General features: G+C 58.2%; 1 protein-coding gene across 1 annotated transcript in view; it reads right to left on the reverse strand.

Moving 5' to 3' along the window:
- Window positions 1-3,554: 3,554 nt before the first annotated feature.
- Window positions 3,555-16,591, reverse strand: part of SLC6A13 (solute carrier family 6 member 13) — a 35,336-nt gene continuing 22,299 nt past the window's right edge. The window contains 11 exon segments of the mRNA XM_032645915.1: window positions 3,555-3,792; window positions 4,096-4,266; window positions 5,312-5,412; window positions 5,892-5,994; window positions 6,671-6,808; window positions 7,063-7,122; window positions 7,124-7,176; window positions 8,733-8,759; window positions 8,762-8,856; window positions 9,669-9,772; window positions 15,762-15,896. Coding sequence (XP_032501806.1) covers window positions 3,685-3,792; window positions 4,096-4,266; window positions 5,312-5,412; window positions 5,892-5,994; window positions 6,671-6,808; window positions 7,063-7,122; window positions 7,124-7,176; window positions 8,733-8,759; window positions 8,762-8,856; window positions 9,669-9,772; window positions 15,762-15,896 — 1,095 coding nt within the window. The 3' untranslated portion in view covers window positions 3,555-3,684.

Below are 16,591 nucleotides of genomic sequence, written 5' to 3' on the forward strand. Positions count from 1 at the left end.
AGGCTTCATTTACTGGTGGTAAATGAGGGAGCTGGGATCTGAAGCTGGGCCTCTTGGCTCCAAAAATCTTTGCTTGTTCCACTGCAGCAAACTGTTTCCCAGACCAGGAGTATCTAGGGGGCAGGGGTCACTTTTCATAATTCTTTGTTTCTGCCTCTAGCATTTAATATAGTGCTGGCTCAGAGTAGGCATTTGGATGGATGATGGAGGGATGGAGGGATGGAGGGATGGAAGGATGGATAGAAGGAAGGAAGGAAGGATGGATGGATGGGTGGATGCAACTTGAGGGAAATTTTGATTCCAGTCTTCCCTCTTCTGAAAGGGCATCGCTCTCCCAGAAACAGGGGATAGACTAGGGCTTGGAAGGACTCATGTCTTGCTTTTGTTGGACAAAACGCTGGTGCTGAGCAAGACTCTCAGGCCACAGGACGCAGGTTCTTTTAGCTCCGCCTCTCTCTTGCCTCCTAGCAAAAATGCTTAGTTAATAAATGTGTAGCCTTCTTTCTGGGGCCTAATGCAACCTGATGCCTGCGGCTGGGGAATCCAGGGGCAGCAAGGATGTCGCTGAGCTCTTTCTGGGCTTTTCTGTTTCATTGACAGCCCAATGCAGGGGTGGGGGGAGGGTGGAATCATGGAACATAGGATGGATTTGCTTGAAATATGTCCCCAAGGCAGCTGTTCCTACACCCTCCACTGGACTCTAACAGCACAATGATGTAAATACTACTATTCCCATTTTATAGAGGAGCAAATTAAGGATCGGAGCGATGAACTTGCCCAAGGTCACAGAGCACATAGACTTAATTAAACCAGGCCTGCCAGCCTCCGTAAAGGGGTGCGCCTGGCAGACTGTGCCGTCTGGGTCTATGCGCATTCATCTGAGGAGAGTGAGGGACTGTGTGTGTGCACGTGTGTGGATCTGAGACCTGGGTGTGATCTGAGCACGGGCTGAGGTCTGAGGCTCCACGGCAGCCTGACGGGTTCAGTGCCCCCTCCATGGCTCCCCAATCTCCACAGGCTCCAGTCCTAACTCTCCGGGTACCGCTGCGCTCCTCTCTCCTTCCAGCTATCGCTTGACCTGAGGCTCGATGCCTGCCTCACGAGAACCCTGAAATGTAGTTGTTAGCCCATTTTACAGATGAGAAAATTCGGGTGAACAGAAGCTAAATGATGTGTCCTAAGGTCTTCTTCTCTGACAGGTGTGGCCTCTAGACAGAGGGCTCCCCTTCCTTTTCTGTCTTCTTCCTCTGGGACTGCAGGATCTGAATCTGCCCTTCCAGGCAGAGCTCCAGTAGAGGGGACAGAAGGCGGCCCCGCCCCCACTACCCCTTTGAGGGGGTAGAGCCACGTCTGGGTATTTCTGCTGCCGTTCCCTGACGTGACCCCTGGCTTTTAGAGCAGCTCCCGATCAGCCATCCCCCCACTGGTCTCATGACCTCACTGTTGGGCTCTCACACCCATGACCCCATCCAGCCCTACAACAAACCCGTGTGTGGGCGGGGTGCCCAGTATTACCTCCATCTGCAAAAAAAGAAGACCTGAATTCCACCAAGAATCACAGCAGGTCCGAGGCCGGTGACGACTAGAAGCTGTATCTCCTGACCCCGGTGCCAGCGGGTTACTTTCACACTGTATCGCACCGTCAACGAAGCTCCGAAATAGGGTTCAAACCACCGTGACTGAACTGCTCACCCCCCTCCCTGGGCCTAGCAGATCCCTGCAACTTTGCTAGGATGGAGAGAGAGACATACCTCAGCCTCAGAACAGCCCTCCCAGACCCCCAACCCTAGACCCTCAGGATCCTTCCCACGCCCACTTATTCTTTCTGAGACCTTGCTTTTCTTCCATAGCGTTTGTCATCCTTTGTCCTTCGAGAGATGTATCTGTTTTTGCTCCTCGTGAACCCTGAGCACAGCACCACGCAGTAGGTGTCCTGGAAATGTCCTCAGATGGGTGGAGACGCCAGGTGTGGGACCTCGAGGCCCACACATTTCTCTAGCAGACTTATTTCTTCCATCTTAGGACTGCCTTGCTACTGGCACACTGGGGGGTGCCCAGCCACTGTCCAGGAAGGAACCACCAAGGCCAAAACACAGCAGGGCTGCTGTCACCGATTTTAATAAACTCTCCCAACGGCGAAGAATCAAAACCTGAAGACTTCGGTGCATTTTCCCACTAACTGATTCGTAAGAAAATCGCCCAGGAAATGCCCTGCACCTCCCAGGAACAGCTCGGGAAGAAGAGCTACATGAACAGAGGTGGGGACACAGGAAGACATTTGGGGGGAAGGGCTGCTGTGTGTCCCCGCTCCCCCGTGGGCCCCGGACACACGCGCCCGCTCCAGCTCCAGTCACCTGCCCAGAGCCAGGCTGAGGCGCACGCCTGTGGGAGCCGGGGGTGGGGTGGGGGTGGGGGGGCGGGCGCCAAGGCCAGACCCGCTGACCCCGACGTCGCACAGGCTCTGCCTCCCACCTGGCTCCTCTCTGGGCGCATCTGCGCGCTCAGGCCCCGCAGCCGAGCGGAGGTCCCCGCAGGGCGCCGCCATCGTGGCCGCGCCGGGGCTGCCGCATCCGCATCTATCCATGTTCCTTCCGAGCGGAGCAGCGTGGTGGTCCCGAGGCAGCGGCTCCCTCTTCTGGCCGAGCCGGGTAGTGCCCTGCTCCGCCCGCGGTCCCTGCTGTCCCGCTCTCGTACCCCTGACGCCAAGCCCCTGGCGGGCGCACACAGTTTGGACAGGCGAGGTCAAGGCAAGGAGACGGCAGGGGAAATCGGGCAGGAAGAAGCCCAGCCGCTCTCCTCCTCCTTCCTCCAGCGGGGGCTCAGGTGCCTCCTCCTTCTCCCTTCCATCGCCTTTTCTTTTGATTTATTTATTTTTGGCTGCGTTGGGTCTTCGTTGCTGCACACGGGCTTTCTCTAGTTGTGGCGAGCGGGGGCTACTCTTTGCTGTGGTGCACGGGCTTCTCGTTGCGGTGGCTTCTCTTGTTGCTGAGCACGGGCTCTAGGCGGGCTTCAGTAGCTGTGGCACGAGGGCTCAGTAGTTGTGGCTCACAGGGTCTAGAGCGCAGGCTCAGTTGTTGTGGCTCACAGGGTCTAGAGCGCAGGCTCAGTAGTTGTGGCTCGAGGGCTCTAGAGCGCAGGCTCAGTAGTTGTGGTGCACGGGCTTAGTTGCTCCGCGGCATGTGGGATCTTCCCGGACCAGGGCTCGAAGCCGTGTCCCCTGCATTGGCAGGCGGACTCTTAACCACTGCGCCACCAGGGAAGTCCCTAAAAGCCCCACTTTAAAGTGAGGAGGTGGGCAAGGCAGCAAGGCGGGGGGTGGGGCGGGGCAGAAACCAAGCGAAACTGCTAGCAGCTGGTGGGAAGAACGTGGATTTAATGGAATGAAGGGCGTCAAACAGAGCTCTCCCGCCCCGCCCCCGCCTGCAGCCTCACCCCACCTCCCAAGGCCCCTCTCAAAGGGGACGCTCTTGATCCTGGCCTTTCACACCTGTCCAGCCAGCCCTGGAGCAGGGAAGTTGGGGTGGGAGATGCCCAGCTCAGAGGTGGATTCCAGCATGTCCCCTCTTATCTTGTCTACCCCGGGTGGTGCGGGGCAGAGAAGCACAGCAGGGCTGCTTCTGTGCCTTCCTTCTGCAACTGTCCCCACAGCCAGGCTCACTGGCCCCTTGTCCCAGGGCCTGCCCCCTAGCAGTGAGACTCCAGTTCCGACGTCCTGGGCGTGGCCGGGGCAGAGGGTTCCGCTCGGGCCCACTGGGGCAGGTCCTCAGCTGGGCACATGAGCCGGCGAACTCTCTGCAAGCAGAGCGGAGGGGTCCGTCATGAGCCGGAGAGGGGGCAAGTCTGCCAGCGTCCCTCATCGCTGCCTCCCCAGAGGCGCCAAACCTGCTCTCCAGGTGCCAACACCCTTACCACAGCGGTGTCTGGGAGGCATCCTGTCTCTTCCTGAGACTGCTCAGCACTCCCTCTGTCCCTCTGACCCCACACCAGGGTCCCTGGCCCTCCTGTGTGCCAGCTTCTACCCAGGCAGGCAGCCACCTGGCAACAAGGGGACCCCAGCTCATCCTCTGACTGCTTTCCTCCCCACCAGCTCCCTACCTCTCTGAAAGAGCCCTTGAGGGTGCTGAGTTTGTAGCAGCTCCAGGCGGGAATGCAGATCATGGAGGAGAGAGCCAGGAGCCAGCCCAGGGCATCGCCCCACCACGGGTACAGGTACTTCTTGTTGTAGGTCAGTGGGGTGTACTTGATCAGGGAGGACAGGAAGGTGGCCTGAGGGTGAGAGCAGAAGAGACGCGGCTGGGGGAGCATGGGTCCCCCCGACCAGCTGGGCCAATCTGCCTCCGAACTCCGTCCACATCTGCTCAAAATCCACATCCCCAGGAGGTACTTCCGGGGCACCCACCCTGTCCCTCCAGGGTCCCCGTGCCCCTGGGCATCCTCAACTGGGACATGGCTCTGTGCCTGGCCGTGAGCACCTGGAGGGCAGGGCTCATGCCTGGGTCGCCCCGGCCTCATCGTACTTGGCACACAGCGGGTGCTGCTGACACAGGTAAAGCCAGAGCGGCAGCGCTCAGTGGCTCAGGCCCAGACTCCGGAGCCAAGCTGCCTGGGCTTGAGCCCCAGCTCTCGGCCACCTTCCAGCTCAGGTGAACTGCTTAACCTCTGGGGCTTCCGTTTCACCTGAAAAGTGAATACAGTGGTAATTCTTACTTCGTGGGGTTCTCGTGAGGACTGACTGGGTTAAACGCGTAAAGCATTTGGCACCCGGCAGGATAAGTGCTCTGGAACTGCTCCGTTATCTCGGTGCTTATCGGCATTGTTCTCAGCAGCCCGACGCACCTACCACATTAGACTCACGCTGTGGGGTGGCGTCCGACAGCCCTGGCCCTCAGTTACCCTTCCGCGCAACGGGGAGGGAGAGTCTATCCTGCTGCATTTTCTAGAACCCAACAGGAGGACGAATGAAACTTTTAAATGATTTTCAATGCCCACGGATAAGTACCTTCTGGGGCTATGGCCCGTCTACCCTTCTGCTCTACCATCTCTCTCCCTTCATCTGGCTTTCCTCCCGGAGGTCATCGTTTTTTTTGTGGGTTTTTTTTTTTGCGGTACGCGGGCCTCTCACTGTTGTGGCCTCTCCCGTTGCGGAGCACAGGCTCCGGACGCGCAGGCTCAGCGGCCACGGCTCACGGGCCCAGCCGCTCCGCGGCATGTGGGACCTTCCCAGACCAGGGCACGAACCCGCGTCCCCTGCATCGGCAGGCGGACTCGCAACCACTGCGCCACCAGGGAAGCCCCCCGGAGGTTATCTTACTGTACACACAGCCGGTGTGAGGAAGAGCCAACAGTATTTGATAAGGGGCCACGGCCTGTACCCAATCATGTCTTCAATGTTGTCATAGAAGCGCCCGGCACCTGCCACGAAGAAGAGAAGGAAGGGGGAGAAAGGACATCCTTTAGCATCCAAAGCATCAGGATGGGGACCACACCAACCAGGAAGGGCAAGGACAGTCTGTAAAAGACATCGTGGCTGTCTTCTCCAATCCCTGCTGGGAGCAGACCCTTCCCTGGATGGAATTCGTAGGCATAAACAGCAGTGGGAAGAACTTGGCTTAGGCAAAGGCAGGAACTTTCTGATGATCAAGGTTGTTAAAGGCTGAAAAGCTCTGGGTAGGATGGGACACGGGCCCACCTGGGTGGCCCGGGAGCAGCCATCACCAGGAAGGTGGACGAGGCCGCCTCTGGAGGGCTTTTCCAATGGTAGCAATGTAGGTAGGATTCTTGAGATGTTTGAGGCTGGGAGGGAGAGAAGTCTGAGGAGAAGGTGGGTGTGAGCAGCGAGGTCTCTCTTTTGTCCGAGGGCCCTGGGCAGGACCACGGGAAGAGTCACTCACCGTAGGCCCACGCCACACAGAGGGACTCAAAGATGGCCACGAACAGGAGACACATGCCACTGGCTGCGTAGTAGTCGAAGAGCTGAAACACGTACATACCGCCCTGCCCAGGAGGAGAGAGAGAGACCTTTAGCCAGAGGAAGCAGGCACCCTCGGGGCCCGGAGCAGAGGCGGGGAGGGTCACAGGAGACCGAGATTAAGGGACAGTGTGGTTTGTAAGCTGTAAAGCACTCGGCAGACATGGGACAGTCATAATGTATGATTATTGTTTGGGAGGAAGATGCACGAAAGAGCCACTGTTAGCTCACCCCTGAGAACACGCAGGGGTTGACCCAGAAGGACAGCGTGCATTTTTGGCAGAGGGTCAGGATAGGGGCCGCCATGGGTGTCATCAAGCTGACGAGCTCCATCTCCCTCCTCCCCTGAGACATCACTCAGAACGTCACCCACCCCAGGGCTCCCTTTCTGCCTTTGAAGTCTGGCCCTGGAACGTGGGTCAGCTGCCTGGGAACTCATGGGATCTTGCTGGAGAGGCGATTTTTCCCAGCCCAACATTTCTATACCTCTCAGCTTCCGTGGAGCCAAAGCACCCCTCAGCCACGCCCAGAGCCAGGTGGTCAGTGCTTCCTGGGGTGGGAAAGGGCCAGGGCCCCTGGGCCCCGAAGCCCAGAAGGCGGTGACCTGAAACTACAGCAGCCTGTCCCCCCTGCCAGGTGGCAGTCACCCGCCTGGGCTCTCCTCCTCGCCGGGCCCCACCTGCAAGCCGCCCAGCCCCTCACCTCTGTGAGCATGACGAGCCCGACGAGGAAGGAGGTGACAGACACCCCCAGGATGAGGACCTCCCTCCGGTTCTTCTTGCGGAATACACCGGGGTACATGTCCACCAGCGCCGTCACCAGGCTTTCCACGCACACAAACTGGACGAGAGGGCGAAGAATTGGAGGGCAAGCGCCCTCACGAGAAGCTCCGTCAACCAGCTGGCGCCTCACTCCGGGGCAGCCCTTCCAGCCTCCTGACAGCCCCGGGGCGGACCCACCCTCCAAAGCTCCCTTTGTTCCCGGGCAGGGCATCCGCACCTGACACTCGCCCAGCCCCCAGCTGTTCGCTGCTCACTGCCCCCAGCCCACACACACCACCGTCCCTCGGGCTCTGAGCGGCCACCTCTCAATACCTGGCTATCCAGTCCCAGGAGGACGACCATGAAGAAGAAGCAGCAGGCCCAGAGGGGCGAGGAAAGGCAGCATCACCACAGCCCGGGGGTAGGCGATGAAGGCCAGACCAGGCCCTGCGGCGGGGAGAGAGGGACACGGCCCAGTGCCACCCCAAGGTGGGCTTCCCAGTGTGGGACACGGGACAGCGGAAGCCCCAGAGCTACCCCCCTGCACCGTCCCCACCCAGGAGAAGCCACCCAACCCTGACCCGGTCCCCGGTCTCCAAGGCATCGCCCACTGTTTTCTCACTGGCAGCAACAGAACCTAAAGGCTGTGAGTATTCTATAGGATATTGCAAAGAAAAGAGGAAGGGGGTCCGTCACCTGCATTTCTGTAAGTTCTACCGCACATCCTGAGGGTTTACTCTCCAGATCTATTGCCCCCAAACCAGAGCTTTCAAACTTACAAAGAGCTTGGGGGCCAGGCAGGCCGCGGACGCTTGTGAAGCAGCCCCAGTGTAGGAGGAGGGCGCGGCGGGGCCTGACGGACCTGGAGCCGTCGCCCACTTAAGGCAAGTGCTGTGTGGTCTCCGTAAAGTTCCAAAGAAAATACCTCCAAGACTAGATTGGGTCTGGGGCCACCGCTGGCCACCTCTGCTCCCCGAGCCTTTTCTGTCACCCTACAGCTAGTGAGCTGGCGCGAGTTTCAGAATACCCACGACACACATCCTCTCAAACACACTGTTGCCCTCAGCTGGCTCAAACGGCAGGAACAGGTCACATGCCAGCGCCGGGGTCCTCGATAGGAAGCTTCCTATGAAAGGAAGGGTATGACCGAGGGACCCGGGACAGTGGTCAGCTCCTCCGCCCGTCTCCCACGTTGCTGGGACCCGTCCCGCGCACCAGCGAACACATGGCACCAAGCCTGGCACAGAGCTGTGCTTCGTAAAAGAGAAACACGATCGTTCTTAATAAGAACCAGCGATGTCAGTTTCCCGTTGCTCGGCACCCTGTGTGACGGGAGGAGCTTGTGAACCCCACGATCAAAATCGTCTTGTTACAGGTGCAAGTGGGTGGTCCACAGGCTTGGGCGGCGAGCGAGGCAAACACCGGCCGCTTACCCAGATGGGGGATCCGTCTGTGATTTCATTTAAAAGCAAGAGCAGCACCGCGTGGGGGGAAGGCAGGCACTTAAAGGAGGAAACTCCACGTGCCGGGAGTTAACTTACCTCTGAGACACACGTTAAGGGGAACGAGACACGGCAGGATGCAGAACAATGTATAGAGCATGCTATCACTTGGTTGTTACGAGGCGTAAGAGACAGAAACAGTAATACGGACGCGTGTTTGAATGTGTACGTACAGATGTGTGTGTATTCTTTTTCTCATAAAAGCCTAAACTATTTCTGGAAGTAAAACCATGAACCTGGTAACACTGGTTGCTTCCAGGGTGAGGAGCTGGAGGCCAGGGTGCGGGGGACAGTGTTCTCTGCACACCCGTTCGCCTTTTGAAGCTGGAATTGCTGTTTAAGTCCATCCCAGGTCTCCCTGGGACGCAGCCACTGAGAGGTCACCCACAGCGTAGGTGACAATAGGAATGCCTGCAGATCCAGGCGGGCTGGCGAAGGTTCAAACAAAGCTCACAGAGTCTCCTGTCTTAGCCCCACCCCACCCCCCAAAACACCACCCACCTGACTCGGCCACCTCAGAGATGGGCACCCCTGTTCCTGGGACATGAAGCCCAGGATGGAGAAGATGGCAAACCCGGCCACGAAGCTGGTGCCGCTGTTGAGGAAGCAGAGGGCGATGCAGTCCCTGCAGGCGGGGCGGGGAGGTGGGGACAGGAGGGTCAGAGGGGCAGCCAGTGCCTCAGGCCGGGACGCAGGAACCCCAGGTGACGCCGCCGGCCTGGCAGGGGCAGAGGGAACCCAAGGGGCTGGTTCTGTCCCCCCAACTCCATGGGCTCAGACTTGGACTAAACGCACGGTCATCCTGCAAGAATGAGACCCTAAGGAAGTAACAGAATCTAAACATTACCCATGGCCACACAGCTCCCCTTTCCCGTCACGCTGCCACTGCGTCTCCTGGGACACTACCCCTGTGACCCCGTGCATGCCGGTACGTTAATTGAGAGGAGAGGGGCACGGAGAACCCAAGCAACAGGTGCTCTGTACTCACCTAAATTCAATTTTGAAATGCATGATGTGATTGTTGTTAGCTAATACTAAAATTGGCTTAAATTCTCTGACATGAGCCAGGTGGGCCCGAGGGAACCACAGGGAGGGGATTCAGTGTTTGCTGGGGCGCAGGTACAGAGCACACAAGACCAGGCTCTGTATGATGTCACTCCCGAGCTGGGTTGCTTGCACACCTGTGCCCACGGCCCTCTACATTAGCCCCAGGCTGGGCCCTGCTGGGGGTTCCCGGCCACCCATCACCGTCCCGTCCTGGGGGAAGCAATCCCTCGCCCGTGCTGCCACTGGCTCCTCTCACCACCTGGCAGCCCTGGGGGTTGGAAAATGGCGTGAAGGCAGGTGGGGCGTAGGGAAATCCACGAGTTGGTGCACCCTCAAAATCTCCCCTGATCTAGTGCCCTGATAGGCACTCAGGCCCTGCCCCCGGCTCACCTGTAGCAGTTGTTGTGGTACTTGTTGTAGCTGCCCAGAGCCGTCAGGCACCCTAGGCAGATGGCAAAGGAGAAGAAGATCTGGGTGCCTGCGTCCATCCACACCTATGCAGGGAAAAGACAAGAAAGCCGTGCCTCAGGGGAGCCAGGCTGTCTGGGCTCCACGGACCACACAGGCCTACAGCCAAGCCAGGCAAAGGATGGCAGACCCCTGCCCTCAGCCCACGCAGGCAGCCCCGCGGCCATGCTATTCTGATGCGCTCGACTTCCCGGCCCCCTAGACGGAGTCTCTCGGGCACCCCCAGGATGGCACGGGCATCAAGCATTGGAGAAAGACTAAAGGACCCACGATGGAGGCCGACGAGCTGGTGCTCTAGAACCAAGTGAGGCCTGGTCCGTCTTTTCTGTAATGGAAACAAAGCCCAGGGCTCTACCTTCCACTTCCTCCCACCCCAGGTCCCCCTGGCAGTGTGCCGAGATTGGAAGGATCCCAGCGACAGGCTTTGCGGGGATGTGGGTCCTTTGCATCGGCGCCTTCACGGGCATGTAGCTTTGCCCCTTGCGCCTCAACATCCTCTGCAAAACAGGAAGAGCGAGCCTCAGGTCACAAGGGGTCAAGAGGATGACAGAAGTCATCCGTAAAGAGCCTTGTACTCCCTGGGGGAAGATAGCTCTCCAGCTAAACATAGGGTATGGCTGTTCTTGTTATTATCTCAGCTGGCTGGCCCAGCCTGTGCATGTTATGATTTAGATTTCACAGCTAGAATAACATCCCAGAGAGAAAGAAGATCAAGGAGAACGGGACTTGCGGCGCTGCAGACCCACAGGAGGTGGGGTCCTGCGGCCACAGACCCTCCCCGGGCACCTCCTGCCTTCAGGGGACCTGAGCACCAAACCGTGGCCGCGGACGTTGCCAGGCTGGTGTCCTAACACTTTGGGGTCCGCATTTCTTGTCTCATGTCCGCCCTCCGCGTTAGCCCCCAGACAGGCCCCAGCTCTCCTTCCACTAAGATCGGGCTCACAGGGCCCACGGGCACCAAAGCCTCAGCTGCTCCTGTGTACAGCTCCTCGGCCCCTACCTGTTCCCTCCCCACACCCCTAGCCGTCGTGACCACCCCTTTACCTCCCTCCTCTCTCACCACTCACCCCCCCAAATGCCCACTCTCCTTGGCATTGCGGTGCGTCTGAGGGAACCCATGCCAGCTGACAGCATCAGAACGCAGACTCCTCAGCCAGCATCCCCGGGTGAGACCCTGAACTAGGCCTAGAGGAGAACCCGGAAACCTGTATTGTTTCAAAGCTTCCTGGGCGACCCTAAGACCAGTCAGATGTGGGGATCCCTGCCTTCCAGTCCCTGAGAATTGGCATCCACCCGGGCACTCTTTCCTCCTGCTCTCCCTCCACTTCCACAGGGATGAGGACAGAGCGGGAAAGAGGGTGAGGACAGGGGGAGACTGTCTCTAACCTTCTGCCCCTCCTGCCCACAGGGACCCCCATCCCCAGGCTCTCAGGGAGGCAGGAGCTGCCACCAGGGACAGGGTGTCTGGGGCAGGAAGCACAGAGGAAGACCCCAAGGGAGGAGCCAGGGGCCAGCAAGGAAATAGGCAAGGTCGAAAACACCAAGGGGAGCTTCTTTAAACCTCAGGATAATGATCATGGGGAAAGGAGAAGGGGGTCTTGGAATTTATTTCAGAAGGCTGGAGAAAGAAAGGGCAGGAGGGAAAGGAGAGAAGCCGAGGACAGGCCACAAAACTTCGAGGACGCCCCGGGCCGAGGACCGTGCCTCGGGGAGCCTGGCTGTTCCTTTGCAACGTCTCAAATCCTTCCTCTTCTAAACCTGCCCCAGACTCCTGCGAGGAGAGTCCTCCCAGGGAGACCCAGTGGCGTCTGGTCTGAAGGTCACTGTTCCTTTTTGTTCATTATCACAGCCCCAAGCGCGGGTTGCTGTGGCAAGAGGTTCTGAGGTTGTACAGGAAGGATCCCGCCAGGCTGGGATGGAGGGCCAGGGAGGTGTCTCCAGGCCGGTTATCCAGGACGCAGCCCCGGACCTGCCCAGCCTCGGGCCCCCCGAGGCCTACTCCCCGTGCCTGGCGGGGCCCAGGGCTGCAGCCTGACCCGCCGTCCACGCAGGAAACTGTTCCCTTGGAGATGTTCCGTGGCTGCGCACCGTGCAGATCCCACGGCTAGGAAGCGTTGCAGACTTGGGCTTGGGAAGAAGAAACAAGAAAAAACTGTGACTTGGCAGGTCACCTCGCCCGGAGGGGAGAGACTTAAGACCAAGTTGGGAGGAGAGGTTGAGGAGAACGGAGGAAAAGGCAGCAGGAGGCCTGAGAGCTCAGAGTGCGGGGCTCAGACTGGCTGGAGGCTGGCGAGCCGGCTCCGCGCAGCTGCTCCTGGCCAGCCTGCTGGGGCGGGAGAGCCGCGGGCCGCGGGAAGGGCCGGAGGACAGCAGGGCAAGCCATTCTCTACCCACCACAGGCGACCCTGCCACGTGCCCCGTCGTGGAGCCCCAGTTTCGGGAACAAAGCTCCAGGGTGTGTTTGGCTGGCGCAGAAGACTGCCCGACAATACAAGCGAAAAAACGCTTCAGGGAGTGTGGGCTAAAGAGAGGTCCTTGGAGGGGCGACAGAGGAAGAGAGAATTTCTAGAAGATCCAGGAAAGATGGTTTTCAACTTGAGTCCAACCCCAAGGACTATTACATTTTTCTATTTTCAGGAAGGCAATCGTATGTACGCCTGGGCTTTGGAGTCAAACTGAACTGAGTTCAGTTCCTAACTCTGCTAATAACTAGCTGTGTGATCTTAGGCAAATCACTTAAACCTCTCTAAACCTCACTTTTCTCATCAGGAAAATGGGTATAATAACAAGTAAAATAACAAATGGGTATATTAAGAAATAGAATGGGTAAAATAACAAACAAAATAATGTATGTAAAATGCCTAACACATAAAGAAATATTAGTTCCCTATCCCACTTCAGAATTCATTCTAGAATAATAAAAATCAGCCCTTAAAACTAAGCATTCATATTCTTTGGGAAAGATATATCATGGTGATTAAGGCAGAAGACCCCCAAAAGATGACTTGGGATGAAACCCAAGCTCCCCCATCACGCTTGTTTCGTAGTTTGGGGCAAATTTCTTAACTTTTCTAAGCTCCAATTTCTTCATCTGTAAAATGAGGCTACACCTAACTCATGGGATTAGTGTGAGGTCTAAACTGTCTTGTGCACTTAGGGAAGGGCCTGGCAGACAGTAAGCACATAATACACGTTGTCAGCTATTGGCCTATTTGTCGTTGCTGTTATTTTAAAGAAGCAACTCACCTTCCAGTAATAATAAGGTCCCGTAGGTTTCAATGCACGACATCAAAATGAAAAGACTCGTTCTAATCAATGGCTCCAACTTCCTTCCCTAAATAAACCCTTCCTTAGAGAGCTTAAGGTAGAGGTTTCAGGTGTTCAACAAGGAGTCTCCAGACACCCCGTCCCCAGCCCCTGTCCTTATCGATCTACCAAAGTGCAATGGAACAAAGGGTCAGGGTGAGGGAAAGAAAAAGCTCCAGGACCCAGCACACGCTGCACCAGCAGAGTCTCCCGGGGCCGCTCCCCAGTGGGAAAGAGATGGCGCTGGGGGGGGCCGGGAGAGGCGGGCAATCCCCCACCGCACAGCAGCCCTGGCCAATGAGATAAACTCAGCAGTGTCTCCGCCTGGCTTCCGCTCCAGACCGAGAGCTTGGCCGAGAGAGGCGCCCTGGTCTTTGTACTGCAGGAATTTTGCAGCTTTCTCAAGTGCCAGGCAAATGCAGGTCGGCATTGGCACACTTCTGGGGAGCGCCAGCTACTTCCCCCTAGGGCTCTGGCGGGGGGCATCCCGCCCTGCAGAGGCTGCTCTGCTCACTGACAGAAGGTGGGCTTCAGCAGGAGGCCAGGACCAGCCGTTAGTAAGTCTGCTCGGAAGCTCAGGACCAAGCCTGGCTCTTGGAACGTCTCCCTCCCTGGGCCTCAGAGGATTCTGAAGGGCATCGCTGCCTGCACAGCCTGCAGCTGCCCAGGTTGGAAGGATGGTGTCCTAGAGAGAAGCCTGAAAGAGGTCTTATTCCCTGCAGTAACCCAGACACAGAATTACGGCCTTTTAACTCTCAGACTTGAAGGCGCTCTGGTCCACCTTCTTCATATTTGCCAGCAGCTATTACGTAGCAAACGTTACACCTAGAACATACCTGGCACAAAACGGATGCTCAATAAATCTTTGCTGGAATGAATAAGCTGCGAGAAAAGCAAAGACGAGCAGACAGAACTTTGCCTTCAAGAAACCGTAAAACCTGTGGGACTTGTCATCATGCAGACCTGGATTCCAGGTGCATGTGTGGCGGATGGAAAGTTCTTTAAGCTCTCTAGGCCTTAATTTCCTGTCTGTAAGATGGGGATACCTCATTGGTCAGCGGTGAGGATTAGCTGAAATAATGCAATGTGACCCTCTTAACGATGCCAGGGCCATAGCGGGCGCTCAGCAGTCGTTAGCTAAAAAGCTGGTCAGGACAAACAGAGCGTCGATCACAGAAGCCATAGGTCAGTTCCCGAGATGCTGGACCCTCTCTCCCTTTCTTCTTTCATTCTACCTGCCTGTCTCCCAGCCTGATCTCCAGGAGAAGGCGGCTTGCGGCTGCTCAGCCACCGGTTCACACCGCTGCCCCAGAACCGCAGCGGCTCCCTCCTGCGTGAGGGATCCAAGCCGAACCCACACCCGGCCTCCGAGGCCTCGCCCGGCTCTGCAGCCCCACAACCTCCTGCTTGCTGCCTGCATCCACCAACGGCACTTTGGGTCCCGGCCTGCCGTTCCTTCCACGGGACCTCGGGCCCTGTTTGCTCATCTGTGCAGCGAGAAAGTTTGCAGAGAGGACGTTGGGGGTTTTCTAGCTTCAGCAGCTGTGGTTCATACAGTTTGGCTCCCAGGGCCCGACCGCAGCCGTTGGGTCCACGGGGAGACGAGGAAGGCTGCCCCTGTGTCTCTATCTGTCCTCAGAAACGGGGGCGGGAGGGTGAGCTCCCATCCCACCGGATGTCGTGGGGAAAGAGCCCGGGCCGAGGCTGGGGAGGCTTCCGGGCTCGAGTGGTCCTGCTGCTTCTGGGAGCCCTGGCAGCCGCAGGACTCGGGATGGAAGAGCTCGTAATTCATCCGGGGGTGCTGGAGGCTTGAGAAGAGCCACCCCAAATTCTGCACAAGGGGAGCCACTGCCTTCATGGGAACGGTCCCCGCCTCGGAGGGAGCTGGGGGGCTGTTCCCTCCTCTGTTGCCCCCTCTCACCTCTCAGCAGTGACAGTGCCGCTGCCTTACTATAAAAACGTACAAAAAGCCGTTCGACTTCTGGTTTGCTCTGAGCTGGGCGTCCTTTCAGGGGCACAGCCCTTCCAGCCCAGTGAGGAGGCCCCGGGAGGTGACCTCTGTCAGGGAAGTGGGCTCAGGCCACAGCTGGGCTGGGTGGGGCTCTGGGCTGTGCTCACCCACGGCCTCTCCACCCTCGGCCCCCTCCTGGCTTTGCTGGCCTTCAAAACGGCTGCCAAACAGAAGACGAGACCCCGGCAGAGGCTTCTCAGTACAGGCCCTGCCGTCCACACCCTCGGTCAGCAGACAACTCCCCCTCCCGGAGGGTGGACCCTGAACGGAGGGCCGGGAGGGAAGGGCCGGGGGCCTCTGGACAGCACACAGGAAAATCGGCACCACCAGCCAGCTGGCCCTGGGAGGCGCTGGGAGCCGTGGTCAGGAGCGGGCCTTGTGGGCAGAGGGCGGGACAGAGGGGCCAGTGGAGGGTCAGGAGAGAGAGAGGCTGCTCGAAATGAAAGGAGACACCCAGAGGGGATGGGAGGTAGTGGAAGGGGAGAGCCTAGGGGAAAGGCTGTTAGGACGCATTTACAGCCCCCCAGAAACACTACAAAACACAACGAGGGCCTCAGGGCCCCTGGGTTCCCTGGCAGCTGTGAACCCAGGAGGGGGAGATGCGTGGAGACACCCCCCCGCCAGCGTGGATGCCTGGGGTTGTCCAGGAGCAGAGATGCCCAGCTGAGCACAGGGACGGCCCCGTCTGTGTGTCTTACCTGGGGGTCCCATAGACGCGTGAGGTTTGGGTACAGGTAAAACTGAATTCCTTGGGCGGCCCCAGGCAGCGTCACCCCTCGAATCAACAGGACCACCAGCATGAGGTAAGGGAAGGTGGCTGTGAAGTATACCACCTGGCCAAGGGGCAGAGGAGAAGGTAAGGAACTGGGGCAGCCAGCAGTGGGGGGACGGGGAGGGGGCAGGGGGAAGAGCCGCCAAGCCCACGGCAGAGGTCACCAGCTCACCTTCTGCGCCCTCCCGCTCCCCCCGCAGCTGCTCGGTCCTCAGCCTTCAGCCCTCCCCCGTCCCTCCGTCTCCCTGACACACACCCAGCAAATATCTGCTGAGTGACTGAGCGAACTCAGGCGTGCTCCCAACAAGAAGTTTAGAACAGTGGCAAGGGTCGTCGGGGACAAAAAGCTCTGTCACACATGACCCCTGTCCCCACAGAGCTCACAAGCTTAGCACAACCGGGCAGCCAGCTTAGGAGGGAAGCCTGGGCAGAGGCCGCCAGGGCAGGAGTCCAGGAGAACTCGGGATGCCCTCATGCACTCCAGGGCAACGAGTCTCCCCAGGGTCTCGGGGTGGCTGACAGTCATGTTGAGATTAATAGTCATGACGGAATTGCTTTCCCAAAGAACAGCTGTATGAAACGGGGAGCCGTGAACCGTGTTCAGTTTGCGATGTGCCCATACGCATGGTGCATTCCAAGATCAGATTCCTCCCCACGTGTCCCTCCTGCCTCTCTCTCTCTGTCCTCTCTCTCTCCACTTCCCCAAATACCAAAAGGACATACCATTGAATCCAGGAAAGGCACAGAATCGAGGAA

Source organism: Phocoena sinus, chromosome 10 (assembly GCF_008692025.1).
Source record: "Phocoena sinus isolate mPhoSin1 chromosome 10, mPhoSin1.pri, whole genome shotgun sequence".
Lineage (NCBI taxonomy): Eukaryota > Metazoa > Chordata > Mammalia > Artiodactyla > Phocoenidae > Phocoena > Phocoena sinus.